This window comes from Uloborus diversus, unplaced genomic scaffold, assembly GCF_026930045.1.
Source record: "Uloborus diversus isolate 005 unplaced genomic scaffold, Udiv.v.3.1 scaffold_35, whole genome shotgun sequence".
Lineage (NCBI taxonomy): Eukaryota > Metazoa > Arthropoda > Arachnida > Araneae > Uloboridae > Uloborus > Uloborus diversus.
The window spans coordinates 339260-358125 of record NW_026558516.1 but is presented as its reverse complement, the minus strand read 5'-3'; the positions used below and the strand labels follow the sequence as shown (position 1 = coordinate 358125).

At 38.3% G+C, this 18866-nt stretch overlaps 1 protein-coding gene across 1 annotated transcript in view; it reads right to left on the bottom strand.

Annotated features, from left to right (window-relative positions):
- Positions 1-18600, bottom strand: part of LOC129233342 (CD151 antigen-like) — a 35138-nt gene extending 16538 nt beyond the window's left edge. Inside the window, exons 1-5 of the mRNA XM_054867382.1 lie at positions 18538-18600; positions 11452-11643; positions 10298-10372; positions 4555-4650; positions 1294-1464 (exon numbers count right to left, since the gene is read on the bottom strand). Coding sequence (XP_054723357.1) covers positions 1294-1464; positions 4555-4650; positions 10298-10372; positions 11452-11643; positions 18538-18600 — 597 coding nt within the window. The remainder of the gene's footprint in view (positions 1-1293; positions 1465-4554; positions 4651-10297; positions 10373-11451; positions 11644-18537) is intronic.
- Between the last annotated feature and the right edge of the window lie 266 nt (positions 18601-18866).

Here is an 18866-nt window from a genome sequence, read left to right as displayed (position 1 = left end):
TATTTATATTTGTGATGAGCTGGAAAAGGGCAAGAACAGAAGAATCAACCCGAATGGTTCCAGCAGGGGGACTTTGGTGTCATATTTAATTTCATCAATTTCTCTGTTGGTACTTATCGGTACACTTTGTTCGTCAGAGAAATTGACTTGAGGTGAACGAACGCGAAGGGTAGGTAAGTCCTGTCAAATTTTATCCGAAGATAAAAGCGATCAAGTTTGATACAAGATATGTTTTTAAGTTCTGCATTAAAAATACAATATGTTGATAGTTTTGTCTTGAAAATATTGAGAGAAAAACTGAAGTTTAAGATTGTTTAACAAACAATCCCCACTTTTCAGAAGGTACCCCCCCCCCCCTCCAATTCCCCGACGATTTTGTGATTAGGAATGAAACTACTAGATTATTTCATAATTTTTCAAAAATTTATAACTGTGCATATGTTATTCTGTTAACCATGCTATTTGTCATTAGAAATTCAAAAAAAAAAAAAAAAAAAAATCCACGAATGATTCTAAAATTGCTTGTATTATTGCTCTTAGATATGAAAGAATTGAAACTGATATGGTATGCAATACTATAATAAAGAATTATATTTTAGAAAAAAATCACGGAAAAAGGATTCCGAAATTCTCGGAAACGTTTTTGAAAATTGTTTGGAGAATTCCGAAATACTCCGAAACGTTTTCGAAACTTTCATGAACCACAGCTGCACAGAATACTCAGAAACATTTCTGGAAATTACGGAAAGAGGATTCCGAAATACTCAGAAACGTTTCTGAAAATTACAGAAAGAGGATTCCGAAATACTCAGACACGTTTCTGGACATTACAGAAAGAGGATTCCGAAATGCTCAGAAAAGTTTCTGAAAATTATTGAAAGAGGATTCCGAAATACTCAGACACGTTTCTGGACATTACAGAAAGAGGATTCCGAAATACTCAGAAACGTTTTTGAAACTTTCATGAACCACAACTGCACGATATACTCAGAAACGTTTCCGGATTTTTTTTACAGTGTATAATTGCAATATATATGCATATTACTCGTGTATACTACAATATTTAGCATTGTTTTTTCAGTTCAATGCATTTTTAATCCCTCCTCCCCCCATACTTATAAAGTTTGGGGGAGGGGGGTTAAGCACCCTCTTTTATTTGAAATAGGAAGCTAACATTCTTCCACTATATCGCTATCCACAAGTCTTAAAAATATGGAGGGGTGTCCCGTTATCTAGGAGAAACTTTTATTTACATGTATTTTTGAGCCACCCTAGTTCAGGGCTTCCACTGACCTTGTCATATGCGTAGTTTCCGGGGTCTCCCTGGCACTGCCGGACTGAGGCCTGGTCTCTTCTCCGGCAGCAGGACTCCGGCACCCGCTTGTCGCTGCTCTGGAAGTTGGAATTCCGCTTCCACACCTCCTGGCTCTGGTCGTAGTTGACGGCGATTCCGCAGCACTTGAACTGAAATGAACAACAGCGGTATGAGCAGGAGCTTTGTCTTCATAACGATGAATTTTAAACGTTGGAGTGCATGAAAAAGCAGGGTTACCTCAAGGTAATAAGACTTTTTCAAAAGCAGTATATGCAGAAAATTCCAAGTTATTTTTCAAATAATTTCAAACAGTAAACTTGTTGCCTTTTAGTGTGATCCTACGGAAAGTTTTGTTGAAATACTTAATTTAAACATATAAAGATCGAAATAATAAAGTATATAAAATGTAAAAATTTGACCACACTTAAGAGTTTTGCCCAAACACTATTTGGGTGCTTTGGTGTCTATTTTTGTTTGATTTGGGGCCTTAATTAAAACCTTGTCAATCAGTATATAGGGTAGACCGATGCACGTTTACGCAGTGCCCTTTTTTCAAAACGAATTATAACTGGAGAGCCAACAGTCGTAACAGAATGATGCTGCTCCCTAGCAAATATTCTTACAAGTTTTTGAGTATCAGTCGAGCTTCGGACTAGCATGCAGAAAGAATAATCTGTTTCCTACCAAGTCGAGTAAATTTTGAGCTGAACGTTTTGAAGCTTGTTTTGAATAAATAATACTTAGTTCAGAAAGAACAAATCTGTAGAAATTAACAGAGTTTTTTCCTTTTTTGAGAATTGTTTTTGTTTGATCTGAAATGTTAATAAATTTTCTTGCACGTTAAAAATAAATCCAAACTTGGTGAAGGGACCAGTTAACGCGTTGACCTCTGGAGCACTTTTATGCACGTTCTCACTGTGTCTTTTTTCTAAACGTGTCCTGACGCTTTTTTCGCTGTGAACCGTCTCAAAATTTTTAAATATTTTCAAGTCATTTAGTTTTGAAAATCACAATTTAATTTTTTAATTGAGTTACAAATTCGTATCTTATAGCTTACAATCATGCAGTGCTGTCTTCATGCCCGTTCAGTTTTTATTTTATGCACTATTCAGTCAGTAATGAACTTGCTTTATTTTAACGATGGTAAGACATTAGGTTCAAAATGCCAAGAGAACCACGTTAAGTGTCAAAATAAATGTGTGTAAACGTGCCCCGTGTCCCGGGCAAGTTTAGGCAACCGAATTGGGCTCAAAAATAATTTTTTTAACGGTTGAAAACACAAAGTAGTAACAACTGAACACAAAGTAACAACTGAATATACCAACGTTGACTCCACTGACTGTTTCATAGAACCGCAATGCCTAAATTTTCCTAAAATAAAACATTAAATTTAGAAAATTACTTAAGCAAAATCCGCGTAAACGTGTCCCGGTCTACCCTACAATACTTGCAACATTTTTGACTGCAAAAATTTATACAGTCAGTTTGAGTCTAAAATCATTCTCAAAAATGCTTATTTTTTTAAATTTAATAGGACCACGGAAAACAAAACTGTCAAGTCAGTGCTGCCCAACCTTCTTTTACTCAAGGGAAGCACTTGGTATTAAAATAAATCTCGTGGGCCACAAAATATACTAAATTTGAACAAAGTTTTTTCTCTTCTCTAAATAACATAGAAAAACACGGGATAGGTAAAAATTTACAACACAAGGAAGTTGTTATCATTACTACAGGTTCATTTTATTAATACAAAGTTTCCATTGATATTTTTTTTACTAATTTCTTGCTCCAAAAATTTGCAACAATCATTCCAAATATGAAACGGAAATGATTAGTTTTTGGAATGAGCCAGAACCTAGTTTTTGGTTCTTAACAATGAACATAACAGCGAACCACATGGATCAGCTCTACTGGCCGAATATGGCCCGCGGGCCGTAGGTTGAGCATCATTTCTGTTAAAGGGTTCAGAAGGCAAATAAGTAAATAACCAGAATAAATTATCTTTCTGTTATCCTTTTGAAAATTGTAGCTCAGTGCACCCTGTAAGTTTTTGTCATGACAGTAACTTCTATTGAAAAACAATATACGAGTTTCTTCCTGGTTGTACATATTTAACACTCATGAAGGATTACTTCAGTGACAAATGTAGTTCAGTTAACAATTCCAATATGCTCACAAAATCTGAAAATCCTTCCAAAACTTCTGAGTTCAGAATTTGAACGTTTTCAATTGTACAATGAGTATTTATATGCGCGGTGTGTCGAACTTGTTCAATTTCCATCATCGTTATCGTAGTGACGTCAGAACCACTGACGTCACCGAGAAAAACATTCTCGCGAGATCAGATTTGCAGAGACCTCCAGTTCAGTACTTAGAGTATTAAAACCTCCAAATTATCGTTTCCTACTAAGCATGATCGGGAAACATTTAAGATACCACAAAGGACCTGTAACAATGTAAAAGAGTGAATTTTCAGTGAATACGAGCTGCATCGCCCGGCTTTGCACGGTCCACCTCGAAGATAAAGTTATGCCAAGTGACCCGTGTTCAACACTCAGGCTTGAAAACAAAAAATATCAGTAAAATTGGCAGTAGATTGCGGAAAAATAATAAAAAAGGAAACATTTTAAATCTTGCGATGACAGGAAAAGCCTCAAGTTTTTAATTGATATCTCCGCTAATTATTATCGGAGGATTATGTTAAATAGTCAAACATAAAGACGAGAAAATGGCGGATCCATCGATACCTGGTTCGACGGTCAGTTCACTGGCAATCGGGAGAAGTAACTCGGGCATAGGTTCATACATACATAGATACGTACGCTCAGTTTTTAATGATATAAGATTTTTAACGCGGTAAGACATACACTTTGGAATATAAAATTAGCACTCCAAATAAGAGAAAATTAATTACATTTGTAACATTTCAAATCAGATAAAATGGATATTTGAAAATCCGGGAACATGAAACGTTACATCAATATAAAAAAAATAGTACAAAGGAAAAATTTAACAGGCAGCAATTTTAAAAAGCGAAATTTGCTAATTCTCTCAGGCATACTAACATGAATTTTCCGAGTGTTTATCATGGCGGGGTTTTTCCAATCGTAAAGTTGGCTGAGGGAGGTCATGATGTGTGAACGTTGCTTCGAAAATTTAATTTTTCCGAAGATAATGATTCGAACGATCAGTTATACATTCACACACGCACACATTGTGTGCGCTTTAGACAAACTCACGTAGGGCTGCAGAGCATCCCAAGCGTCTGTGACCGTCGTGTCATTCTTGTAAAGTGGAACTGACATCAGCATTTCCTGGTGCATCTGCTTCTCAACCTGGAAAAATCGACAAAAGGACACTAATCATATGCACTTCACTAATCATATACAGTAGGTAATTATGATCAGGGTTAATGTTATCATTCGCTTAATTTTATCGGAATCACGAAATCCCGGAACACTCGTATAATTAGCATGATTCTTGCGAGCGATCATCTTGAATTTGTAAGTTACTAAAGATAGTGACGATACTGGAAACAAAATGAAGCTTTCTATTCCCATTCAGAGTCACAACTGACTACAACTGTATTTATGTCGAGGACTGCATACTAAGTGCCTTGCCTCCATTATTTTATATACCGATAGATGGCAGCACCATCACCGGATCGAACAGTTTATGAGAATTTAAAACTAGTCCAGGAGCTAATAGCTACCTGGTGCCAGCACCCCCAGAGTAGGGTGTCCCAAGATATAATGGCGAAAATAAAATTTGTGAAATCGAATACGCATACCCTCCAAATTTTTTCCATTTCACCTCAGAAACATGAGAAAAAAGTTTTATTGCAATAAAATTACGGGAACACCGTGCCGACTTGAGGTCAAAGTTGGACCTGAAATCCTGTACGGCGACTACAGTGAAAAGATTTCTAACTGTATAATTCCTTACTACACGCAACATCAATTTATTTAAAGCAGATATTTACAACAATATTAGACTAAAAGAAACATTACTGTACATAGTTTTATTTCAATGTTTGCTTTTTGCAGTCAGGATAGAGCTTCCGGTGCTCTTGAACGCAACGTAACACAAATTGTTTTTGTTCCTCATCAGCTGTTAGCAAACCATTAAAGTACTGCATCATTTTTACCGCTCATTCAGCTGCATCGTTTACTGCTGTAAGCATTGAGACAGTCCTTTTCACATCAAGGAATGAAATATTATTGACCATACCATAAAAGCTGGATGAATTTTTGTAGAGCAACTTTAGAGATGATTGGGTCCACATTTTCGTACTCTTTTCAAAAAGCACAAATTTTTTTGGGTGCTTTGACTGCCAAAATGCATTGAAGCCATGGTTTCACGTATATTGTCACTAAAAACAAGCAGACATAAAACAATGCTTCATTTTTCTTCGTATCTAATTTTAGTTATGAACTAAGCAGTAATAGTTTTAGGGAGTAAATCGCTCGAGCCATCCATCGAGCTTGGTGCATGGCTCCCGGTGGTCGTATTTTAAATTCATTTTCTGTATCTCCACCTAAAAATAGGATAGGCAGTTCTATCAACTCTTGATAGTCATCCCTGACCATAATATTATTAAGTTCAGCACAGTAAAAGTCAAGTAAATTTTCCACGTTAGGGTACAGTTCGGAAAACTCTGCAGCTCCTCCATAGCACTGTATTTTAGTGGGATAGATCAGTTCATATATATGATGACGGCAAGCAAATGAAAGCATTTCTCTATCAATATTTTGCTCAAGAATAGCGCAAGAACCACTTAAAGGACCTGTTTTGGAAGCTGTAGTATCACAACAGAGAGTTTTACCTTTGTCTTCGAGATTCCAATCTAAAACTGCCTTTCAAATAGCCTATGTTTGTTCTTTTCCTGTAGAATTATCCAGTTTAGACTCAACAATGAGTTGTTCGTCACACCCATGTGAAATAACTACAGATAAGCGATCTTCTTTTGATTTTTGAGCACCAAAAGTAGGCAACAGTTACATATTCCAAGGTAAATTCACTATGGTACCTCGTACTGAAAACCAATTTTTATTCTTTCCTCGTGATCCTTCCGCTTTTCGGTTCGAATTCTTTGAATTGAAGATTTACCTATGGAAAATTCATCAGTGTTACACCCAAGTACGTCAACAGTAGCTTCAAGAATAAACACATAATCTCGTATACTTGGACACCTGTCCAATGAAGCAACTGACTTTGGAGTAATAAAATCGCTCCTCATTACATATTTACTTCTTTCAGGTTTTGATACTACTTGTTCCAGGTTCTCATATACTTGCTCCAGGTTCTAATATACTTGTTTCAGGTACTGATTTATATGTTTCAGGGAAATCTTCTGAATTAATATTTTCACTAGAGCTCAGAGAAGAATCTTCTTGTACAGGTTCATACAATTCCGTGGATGTTGAAGCGGAATCGTATTTAATGCGCCTGTTTTCTTCTTTGACAGCTCAAAGTCGAGCCCTTTCCTCTTTGTCGGCCAGTTTTTTTATCCGCTCCACCTAAAGTGACCACGTCGGCCGGGCTCTCTTTGGAGTTGCAAGAAAATCCCATCTTCGTCTATTTTGATTAACCGAAGTGCATCAGCATGTGCAATATTGAATAAATTGTTTAAATTATTCTCAAATTCTTATTGACGCTGTCTGAATACTTCTTGCAGTTTCTTTGCATTTTTTTGTAAGTCTCTCCAAATTTGATGCTGGTTTTTCAGTTTATTCACTCTGGCAACGATTTGGTGGGAATGCGTGCCTTTTCCCAAAAGATGATGCATTCCGAATAGCGAGATTTGCACTTTCACTGATGGATTTACTTCTCGAATGTCATAAAACAAAACAGACAGAACTTGTCCGTTAGAGGAAAGTTTCATGCCCGTAATTTGGGTGTTTTACGCGACTCCTACTAAATATATCTCTTTTTTCGAACTTTGCAGTTCCACTGCCATGTTTCGTTTCCTGTGAAAGGACCATACTGCGCGCGCTGACCGGAATGTATTCGTACTGACACATTTGACGGTTTGCAAATTGCCAAGAATAAGCCCCCCCCCCCAAACATATGTTTTTCTGTTTTCATTTGTTTTCTGTACGCTATTTACAGCCGCTTTGAGCTTCGCAAAGTATTGCGTCGCCAGCGTTCGCTTGCTTATGAATACACGTGCTATTTACACGTTTAGGCGCAAGTCGGCACAGGTTACCGTGCTTCAAATTGCATGAAACTTTTTTTACAGCGGTTTTGATATAAAAGGAAAAAAATAAGAGGGTATGCGTTTGAAAAAAACGACTTTCATTTTTTTGGGACACCCTATCCCAGAGGTATCGTTTCACTTGGAGGACATTGAGAGCACGAGCATATTTAACGTCGCCCAGTCCCCTTTAATGACGACGGTGGATCTTCGACCATCGAGGTTCGAACCCAGGACCCTCCGGCCCCGAATCCGACACTCTACCGATCGGGCTACCACGGCCCAAAATGAAGCTTAAAGAAGAAATTTAAACAACAAGCGAAACCATGCTGGAAAAGATGGTGAAGTTGAATCATCGGACGGACGGTTTAATCGATGGAGAAAAGAGTTTCCATTCTGCTAATTTACTTATTAAAATTTAAAACTGCGTTCAATTGAGTCACGGTAATTTTAATTTGCAGTTGTAAAAGTTAATGCCTCTTAATTGAAAAAAAAAATCATCATTTTGTGTGTCCTGAATTCTTTGCGGTTATTGTTATCAATCGGTTATTTTTATCAAACTATATTTGTGCCAAAGTTATCACAATAAGCGGCGTCTACTGTATATTATTCCTCAAAGTTTTTTTTTTCTTTTTTGTGATAACGCCAAAATTATATCAATACTTTATCAAACTTCATAAGCAGCATCATTGTAAAGGTTGTTTTTACCGCTTTCGGCGAAAAATAAACAGATATTTCACGTTTTGGTTGTCTTGTTGGAAAAGCTGATTTATTTTATTTTTATTACGCATAGCTTCAATGCATAGCATTCCAAAATGGTGATCTGTTCGCTCAGTCGTTGAGAGCGGTCTGATAGGTTTACATCCCCAAGTGTCAGATGTTCCGTTTTCACATGTCTTTGAGGTTACGTGCCACTGTCAGATGCCAGATTTTTTTTTTGGATTGTCGATCAAAGAGGTAGCTAGCTTTCTTGAAGAAGCAAAGCAATACAAAGATTGTTTTTATGGTGTGGCATTAACAATTATAAAGCGAGAGATTTACCAATTTTCGATTTATTGTGCTGCAATTTTGAAATATGTTTGAAAAGTATATTTGGGGGTACTTGATCCTTTCAACTCAAGGAGACTTGATCCGAGATCAAATGAGGCAGTGAGAAGCAAAGGGATGCAAGTGGACATTTTCAAGTTTCGAGTAAAACGCGTTTAAAGATTTATCCTAAGTAGGTTTTCATTTTTTTTTTTTTTTTTTTTGAGCAATCACGATTATTTATTGTTCTCACTTAACTGCACAAACATATACACACACGCATACATACAGACACCTACACATACACACACAAAAAAACATACATACACAACTACCCACACATTCATGCCTGCACACAGACACACACACATATGCCTACACACACATATACATACCCCCCACACGCACATTTATACACGCAACTACCTACACACTTATGCCAGCATACAGACACAAACACACATGCCTACACACACATACACATACCCTCTCCACACGAACACACATACCCCCACACACAAAAACACACGCCTACATACACACACTCGTGATTGCGAAAAACATAGTTTGAATTCAAGATGTCAAAATTCAAATTATTTTTTTTCTAAATCATGCTGTACAGCAGCACCTACCAGGGCTACTAGTACTATCTCTTGCCCCAAGACAGAGGAGGGGTTCACCTACCGTTTGTACTGGTTATCTCCAAATTTTTAATTTTGCCACTTGCACCTCAAATATCATTTAATAGGATTATACGCATGAGTATACGCTATTTATTCTACGTATCATCTCATAGAAATGCCGTCGCCATAAAAAATATAGCCCACAGCGGCACTGTAAAAAATGTGTTAGGTTACCAGTATTAATGGGTGTAATGTTACACGAATTCTGAGGTGTGTAGCATCATTGTTTTAAAAACTCAAACTATAAAAAATGTGTTAGGTTACCAGTATTAATGTGTGTAATGTTACACGAATTCTGAGGTGTGTAGCATCATTGTTTTAAAAACTCAAACTATAAAGAAATGTGTTAGGTTACCAGTATTAATGGGTGTAATGTTACACGAATTCTGAAGTGTGTAGCATCATTGTTTTAAAAACGTGCGTGTTTGTGTGTGTGAGAGGGGATATGTGTGTTTGTGTGTAGGGGGCATGTGTATGTGTGTGTAGGCATGTGTATTTGTGTCTGTGTGTAGGCATAAGTGTGTGGGTAGTTGTGTGTATGAATGTGTGTGTGGGGAGGGGTATGTGTATGTATAGGCATATGTTTTTTTTCTGTGTGCAGGCATGAATGTGTGGGTACTTGTGTGTATGTGTATATGTGTGTATGTGTAGGTGTCTGTATGCATGCGTGTGTGTATGTGCTTGTGTGTAAGTGAATGTGTGTGTGTTTGTGTGTGTGTATGCGCGTGTGTGTAGGATATGGATGCAACCTGGAGACGGCTTTCGCTATAGGAGCAGCATCGTGAGGCCAGTCGACGGTGATGCTACAGAGGGAGGCGGGGGGAAAATAAAATCATAGGACATCAAAACAGTCAAATAAAAGCAATAAGCAATCGTGATTGCTCAAAAAAAAAAAAAAAAAAAAAAAAAAGCATTTGCTCATACTATTTATTTGCTTTTTATAAGCTTGGAAATGCAATTCCTTTGCTTAACATTTTTTTTATCCTTTCGTCAAACTATAAGTGCATTATTCCACACAAATGAGCGAAATGTTTCAACAAGTGAAACCGAGATGAAACTTGTTCACGAAACACTTACCTCACTTCGGAATACGTATCCCAGAATTCCACCGATGAGTACGACGATGAACATCATGAAGAGGATGATGAAGAACTGAAGAAGGAATCAGATGATGTAAGGACACGGAATAACATTCACATAGTACTTTTTAAAAGATTTGTTTCAAGTCGAAAAAAAAGAAAATAAAATAGGGCAACGGTGCCAGCAACAGACATGCTCAGGTTAATTCGATTTTCTGACCCTTTTACTCTGAGGAAAGGATGAGTCATGGACAGAAATCCCCTTTTCTCTTGCAAAAATTCTTTATTTTTGGATCTAAAACCTCATTAAATTCAAATGAACATGAAACAGTGGCAGACCTCGTGGTAGCCATTCGTTACCTACCACCACTGCGTTGTATATATATAAATACCAACTGACTCATAAAATTCACTCAGATAAACCTAGATGGCTGCATGTATTCATGGGCCACATTAACATCCGTTTTACCCGCCTAAAATCCTTATTATTTAAATCCAAACTTACGACTGTCGGTTACTGGACCGTTGTCTATTATTGGAACCGTTACCCTACTTGCAGTTTTATACATGTTATTGTTGCTACGACAACACGACAATATAGTCTCCAATTGTAAACAGTTATACAATTGGAGGTGTAATCTGGTTTAGAGGCAAAGTTGGTGAAGTTCAAGTTCTATCAGCTGAGAGTTATTCACCGTGAGGAGCATGCATTTGACCTCTTTGGTGAAGTTTAAGCTCTATCAGCAGAGGGTTACTCACCGTGAGGAGCATGCATTTGACCTCTTTGGTGAAGTTTAAGCTCTATCAGCAGAGGGTTACTCACCGTGAGGAGCATGCATTTGACCTCTTTGGTGAAGTTTAAGTTCTATCAGCTGAGAGTTACTAACTGTGAAGAGCATGCATTTCACCTCTTTGGTAAAGTTTAAGTTCTATCAGCTGAGAGTTACTCACCGTGAGAAGCATGCATCTGAGCTCTTTGGTGAAGTTGGTGAAGTTTAAGTTCTATCAGCTGCTAGTTACTCACCGTGAGGAGCATGCATTTGACCTCTTTGGTAAAGTTTAAGTTCTATCAGCTGAGAGTTACTCTCCGTGAGGAGCATGCATTTGACCTCTTTGGTGTAGTTTAAGTTCTATCAGCTGAGGGTTACTCACCGTGAGGAGCATGCATTTGACCTCTTTAATGGCGCCAAAGCATCCCAGAAAGGATATGACGGTGACCACGACCCCGGTCGCGATCAGGATGGCGGCAGAGGTCACGTAGAGGTCGTTGCCTAGGAGACGTTCCATGAAGGACCGGTCGGCCAGCGTCCACACCCCCACGGCGAACACCGACACGCCGCCCACCTGCGGAAGGGAATTAAATATCAATAATAATTTGCCAAATGGAGAACAAAAGATTCTTTATTTCATTCAATTTCATCATGTCACAGGTATGTTAGTAACCATTTCAGTGCGTAAGAAATCCAACCTAAACACCCGGAAGCGTATTTTAACTATCCTAACATCAGGGAAAGGTATCAAGCCGTGACGTTTCATTGCAGCGACTGACAAATACACTCACCGGCCGATGAATTAAAATTCCAAGAAGAATATTTTATTGGACAGCCTTTTGCACTGATATCTGCTATGATTCGTTTAGGCATTGACACCAAGAGCGCCCAAATGCAAAATTTTAAGGGGGGGGGCTCAAAAAACTTTCCCCGTGGTTTAGCAGAATATTTTCCCCATGGAAACTGATTTCAGCACAAATTAGAGATATTAAAATTTGACATTTTTAATAACTTATCCATCAATGGCTGGAAAAGAAATTTTTATACATTTTTGCAAAGAAAGAAGTGCTAAAAGCAAGGAAGTTCTCATTTCTAAGAAAGGGGGGCATGGCTCCCCCTTGCCCCCCTATATGGGCGTCCTTGATTGACTCTACTAGCTTTTAGAGTGCATTTATATCCAGAGAATACTATGCATCGGCTATGCAGCCTTTTTCAGATCTCGTAGATTGGATGGAAGAGGAGAGTGCTGTCGGACGCTTCTTTTCCACCATATCCCACACATTTTCTATGGGGGGGGGGATCTATGCGGTGGCCAGGGAAGAACACTTCTTGCACGTTGTATAGTTGCATTGTCGTCCATGAAGTATCCTTCGACATCAGAATCAAAATGCCACATTGCAGGATGCACTTGATCTGCCACTATATGTAGGTACCGCATGGTTGTTTCTTTACCCTTGAGGAACACCAGGGACAGTTCCATGCCAGCCGAACATGTTCCACATCATAATACGCCCTAGAGACCCTTACGCAGTACGAGTAAGGCAAGAAGTTTCTCTGAACGGTTTCTAATTCATTGGCCAGTGAGCGTAGGTACTGTTAGTTTGAATCCATCCACGTGGAATGCAGTTGGTGTAATAGAAGAATTAGTTATAAATATCCGTGATTCAATAGTGCTTTGCTCTATATGTGGAAATGCTAGTAAAGTATAGAAATCTTAACTGGGGGATCGTGAGCTCGATAACTGCAGGTAGAAAATCCTCCGTGTTCGCTTATGGTAACTGATGCACATCAAATCTGTTTCAGTCTCAAAAATTTACAAGTTCTCATATCATAAGAACGAAACTGCAGTCCTCGGCTGGAATTGACTGAGCTGGCGGTGTATTCAGTGGCGTAGCTACAGTGTTTGCCTCCCGGGGCGGTTCCTCATTTTGACGCCCTTTGGTTGTAAAATAGCTAATACATAAAACTGTCAAAGGTATTTAAATTAAAACTAGAAATTTAATTGAAGAAAAAATAAGGCTTAATTATTCTCTATATTTTTTCAAAAGAAAAAAAAAAAAACAAGGCGGATAAGGGCCCGCACTTGGAGAAAATTGCTAAATTTAAGCCAAAAACTGCACGATTTTTTTCAGAATTAGTCTCTTTTAGTGTTTCTTTGTTGACGTTAGGGAATCAAGGGGCAACGAAAGGAAATTTTACGAAATTTTAAAATGCATCTTAGGCTACTTAGGAGAAGTCAAAGAAATCGGGAATGGTCGGATACTCAATGCGGTACGCGTATTCTAATGCAGTTGTAGGCATGAGGGGAGAGAGGGGTGCTGAGGTTTCTTACTGAAATGTTTTAAAAATTGAAAGCAATTTTTGGGTATCTTTGGTGCCTTGGTTGAAAGGGAAGGTTTGGGTTCTTTCTTTATAAGTTTTTCGGCACCGAAGTCTCGAAAACGCAATTCTAGGCTGTCTTTGGTGACGTCGTTGAGGAGTTCCCTAATGGCTTAAAAAATGCTGTGAAGCCAGGCGGTTCTCTCCTGAAAAATTTCCGTAACTGACGTCCGACTTTGGGCTTTGTTTTATAGTGTTAGGAAGGAGAGAGGACAGAGGGAGGTGTTTCTCTCTCAAAATCGTTTTTTCTGCCAGAAGGAAGGGTTAGCGAGCTCTCCTACTCACGCAAATTTCTAAGAAAGAAAATTTTGGGCTACCTTTGGGAAAAGGGGTAAAGCGTTTTTCCCTAGGAAATATTTCAAAATTGAAGTTTTCAAAGCGCAGTTTTAATTTTTGGAGGCGTTAGGTGAAAGGGGAAAGGAGATTAAGATATCTCGCTCGAAAAATTTTTTCAAAGTTAAAGTCCTAAAAACGTATTTTGGGCTATATTTGATCACTTTAGAGGATCAAATACACTGAATGTTCAAATGCTGTTTTCACCAATTGATATTGAAGTATCGAAGCCTTAAAAACGTAATTTTAGGCTAGATGTTGAGGCCTTAGAAGTGAAAGTGGGATTTTCTCCAGGAAAGTTTTCAGAATTAAAGGCCTAAATATATATTTTTTGACTGTGTTTGCTACGTTAGAGGAAACGGCAGGGGAATGGACTCTGTCCAGAATGTTTTCAACATTGAGGTCTAAAAACGCATTTCTAAGCAATCTTTGGAGGTATAAGGAAAAGGGGTGAGATATTAAAGCGCTCTACCGCCTAAAAACGTTTTTGTACGGTTAGACTACAGAGATGGGGTGGGAGAGGTTTTCAACCGGAATTATTTGAAACCGAATTCTTTAAAACGCACTCTGGACTATGTATAAGTAGAGGGTTCAAACCAAACGTTAAAAAATGAAATTCGCTTACCTTCCATATCCGAAATTGTCGGATATAGATTATCTACTCTCAAAAGCGAGAAAACGGAAATTCCTTGTACTTCGTTTGAAGAAGAGATTTCTTGTGAAGAGTAGGAAATTAAAACAAACTCTAAAACATATAAAGTGTGATAAGCAATAAATAGTTTAGTGTAAAATTTTACACCTCTCCCTCTTTTTCTTACTCTTGTCATCATTTTTCTGAATTGAAAAAAAAAAGTTTTTGTTTTACGAGTAGGCTTTCACGAAGCTCTCTTTAAACCCTGTTATGGCTTTTTCTTATAACAAAAATTTGAAAAGTTCATTGTTTTCGTCTTCCTGAAGTTAACCTCTACAATAATCTAAGTAGCAGATTTTTTAAAAACTACTATGCACTTTTCATAATGAGAGACACAAAGAGACAAAATAACTTTTCTGGGTTAGAATGGAATATTTAAGTATTCCTTTAGTTTTCAATTCTTCCAATAAAATGCCACCACAAACGAAGAAAGGTGCGGCTCAAGTCAGGTGGAGAATTTCTTATTATTATCAAGCTTTCATTCATAAATTTGAGTGTTGAAACACGCATATTTTTCTGGGAAAGTTTGGTTTGAAATGACTTTAGCCGCACATTTCTTCGTTTGTGGTGTCACTTTCTTGGAATTATTGAAAACTATAGGAATACTTATGCCCCAGAAAAGTTATTTTGTCCTTTTGAGTGCTTTAAGATTATTTTGGCCTGCAGTAACAGATTAAAACCATAATTTCCTTATCTGGAAAATACATTTATTTTTTCCATATCAAAAGGGTCAATTTGCCGCCCCTAGAAAAGTGCCGCCCCGGGGCGGACCGCCCCCTCCGCCCCCCCCCCTTAGCTACGCCACTGGGTGTATTTCATGTATTTCTGCTTTAGCCCTGGCTAAAGGGCGGTAACTTACTGAATATTTGGCAGATATTTTAAAATTCATGACAAATTGCAATTTGATGCTTAGATTTTTATTCTCAGGAAGTAACTATAATTTTACTTCAAATATAGGTTTTTGTCGTGTACCAGCTAAGCTGGCAATTTGTGGTGCGCTGCTTCATTTTTTCGACCGTGCCGTCATTTGATGGGAAGTCCGACACCCACAGTGCACACATGCCATAAGAACCCGTCTATAGGGTAGGCAGCCATTCACAGCATAACAACACGTTCATACAAAGAAACAACAAGGGCCGGAGAGAGAAAGTACATCGGTGTACAGCCGGAATTCGAACCCGGAACCTCCCCATCGCAGTCAGACTCCTCTGACCACTGTTAATATATTATACACGGTAGTCGGCTCGTAACTGGAGTGTTTCGGAGCCGATGCCAACCAATCGAAGATCCTCCTTGTTCGCTGATGATGACTGAGGCACGTCAAATAAGATGTGGTTATCAAGTCCTCCACGTAACTCAACGCGTCTGAAGGTGCTGAAGCAGGAGTTTTTCGGCTTCTGGATCAGATCAAAATTAACGACATGTTGATAAATAGTGCTTCCATCTATCGTGTGTTGTCTGAGCTAAATCAGACTTCAAGCTCAGTGGTGTTCTGTAAACGGAAGCCGCCCCTCTCTGCCTCAAACCGGTAAGCATTATCTATTCAGTGGCATATACGTATATACCACCGTATATTATTAATAGTGCTGTTGAGTCAAAAACCATTTGTAGAACGCATACGCTGAATTGCATACGTATATTACTACCCAATTCAGAATAGAAGCAAGTTCTATCAAAATACCGATATTTTAAATCCAGATCAGGAGCAGAACAACCCCTGACATTGAACTCCCAGAGGTGCTGACTGGAAATGGAACCTTAGAAAGTTTTTCAGTCACTATTAACTTACTAGCAATTCTGCCGTCAAGCTATGACCGGTGAAAATTGCTTCTACATTTGAACGAAGCCATTTCCTGTTTGGTGATAGTTTCATAGTTGAAGTTGTAACCCTCACTCCAGTGGATGAACCCTGAACTCCAGTAGGTGGCGTTCATTGTTGACCATTTCTTCATTACCCTGAAATGACGGTTTTACCAGTAAAACAGTGAAGTGACCGGATCGAGTTCAGCCTCGTCGAAATAAAGCATTTCCCTGCCATGACGAACATTACCAAAAAATATTATCAAAGATCATGCCGTGGTGCGAGTTTCATTGTTGATGACGTCAGACGCGTTACTCGATCATCCGCTATTATATATATGAGGATCAGTGTGGTTTAACAATCCATTGAATGAAGCAATTAATGAATTACTCGTTCCTTCTATATCCAGACTTTCCAGTTTCTACGACACACTGACGTCAGCAAATCATCTTCACTTATTTTTAGACGAATATAAATAAAGTTGACCTCATTCTCAGCAGTAATGGCGCCAAACTTGTGAACAGAATACAATACATCCGAATTCGTCTTGGCGATCGAACTTTCCTTATGATGTGCATATGTCGATCAAGAACGCCATGCATAAAATATTTCATTTTCGTAATGATGCTTTGACGAGGTTTGTATTAAGCACACAGCAGCACGACGCCTGAATGACCTATTGCCTTTGTTTTCAAAGGTTATTTATTCGCCGACAAACTAGTCTATTTTTTCCTTACTAATAGTTAGGGATAGCAAAAGAATATGTCGACTTATATAACGAGCAAATATTTTTGTGCTTGAAATTTAAATGAATGAATTATTAACGTTTTAATGCACAAAAATTGTTTTGTGCATTAAAATGTTGGTAATTCACTAATTTGAAGTCGACTTATGTTATATTATTCGTTTTTCCAAGTAGACTTCGAGTTTTGCGGTTTTTTTTTTCTTTTTGAGCAATTACGATTGCTTATTGCTTTCATTTGACTGTTTTGATGTACTATCATTTTATTTTCCCGCCAGCACACTCTGCAGCACCACCGTCGACCGGCTCCTCACGATGCTGCTCCTATAGCGAAAGCCGTCTCGGAGTTGCATCCATGTCCAACACACACACGCACACATACAAAAACGTATACATACAGACACCTACACATACACACACGCATACATGCAGACACCTACACACGCACGCAGACACATATACACACAAACACATACACACACATACACACACACACACAAACACATATGCCCCCACGCACACAAACACTCATACACAAAACTACCCACACACTCATGCCTGCACACAGACACAAACACACATGTCTACACACACATACACATACTCCCTACACACAAACACACATACACCCCCCACACACATAAACACACAAGCCTACATACACACACACAAATACTCGTGATTGCGAAAAACATAATTTGAATTCAATAGGTCAAAAATTCAAATTTAACTTTTTTTTTTTATGACTGCGGAATTCAAAGATGTGTCATGACGATTGACTAAGGGGTGGAACTTCTGTAGTTGATATTCTGTGCATGTTACTGGTTGCTCTTGATTAATTAACATACCCCCGGGGTTTTCTTTATGCCAATCCAGTTTACGTTGGATCTTTGCCAAATGTTTTGCCAGAGAGGAAGCTTACACCTAAAGCCCTGGTTTTCTAAAAGCGAATCGCCGATCTTCGACGTCTCTCTTCGCCGTGACGTTGAAATCAAAGTCAAGTGGATTCCGGCGTGTCCATTCACGACGTCGATTCAGCCCGGGTGCGCATGCGCAGAAGAATCAAGTTTTCGGCTCGGCGAGGAGCGACGCTGACGATCGGCGTGTTCGCTCCTAGGAAACCAAGGCTTAACCGAATTTTGGAAAATTTAAAAAAATCCAAAGAGGTCTAAATTTAAATTTTGAGCATAAACTGCACTTTTTTACTTGTTAACGGGAAATTTCCCCTTTTTCCCCCCTTTTACTTGAGATTGATTGTTGAACATGCGTTCCTTTTCTCGAAGTTGACTGTGCAACGCCAGGTAATACAGCTAGTCGTTAATAAAGATGGTTAGAGCCTCTAGCAATTGAGGGAAAGAGAGAGAGAGAGATCTTTAACAATGCAAAGTCAAGAACTGTCATCTCAAGACACGACTTGAATTTCGACGATGGTGACTTAAAACTCTAGGACGGAGCAAAGGAGAAGAGAACTGAGGTGGACAAAAATGAAAAAAAAAAAAAAAAAAAAAAAAATTGGACTTACCAAAATGATGACGTTGGCGAGGAAGAGGGCATACTTGATGACTTTGGCCAATCCTTCCACCATTCTCGTCAGCTGAAATAGAGACACACATTTTACTACTATAGAGTTGTGAAAGATTGATAAAAGTGCATTGAATTCACGAATTTTTAAAAGAGAAGCGACTGTCTTTTGCTGCAAAATAAGATGTAAGAAAGATGCACGACTAAGCATAAGAATGATAAAAGTGCATTGAATTCGTGAATTTTTTTTAAGGAAACGGCTGTTTTTTTGCTCGAAAATAAAATTTATAGCAAAGGATAAGAATTAAAAAAAAAAAAAAATGAATTTTG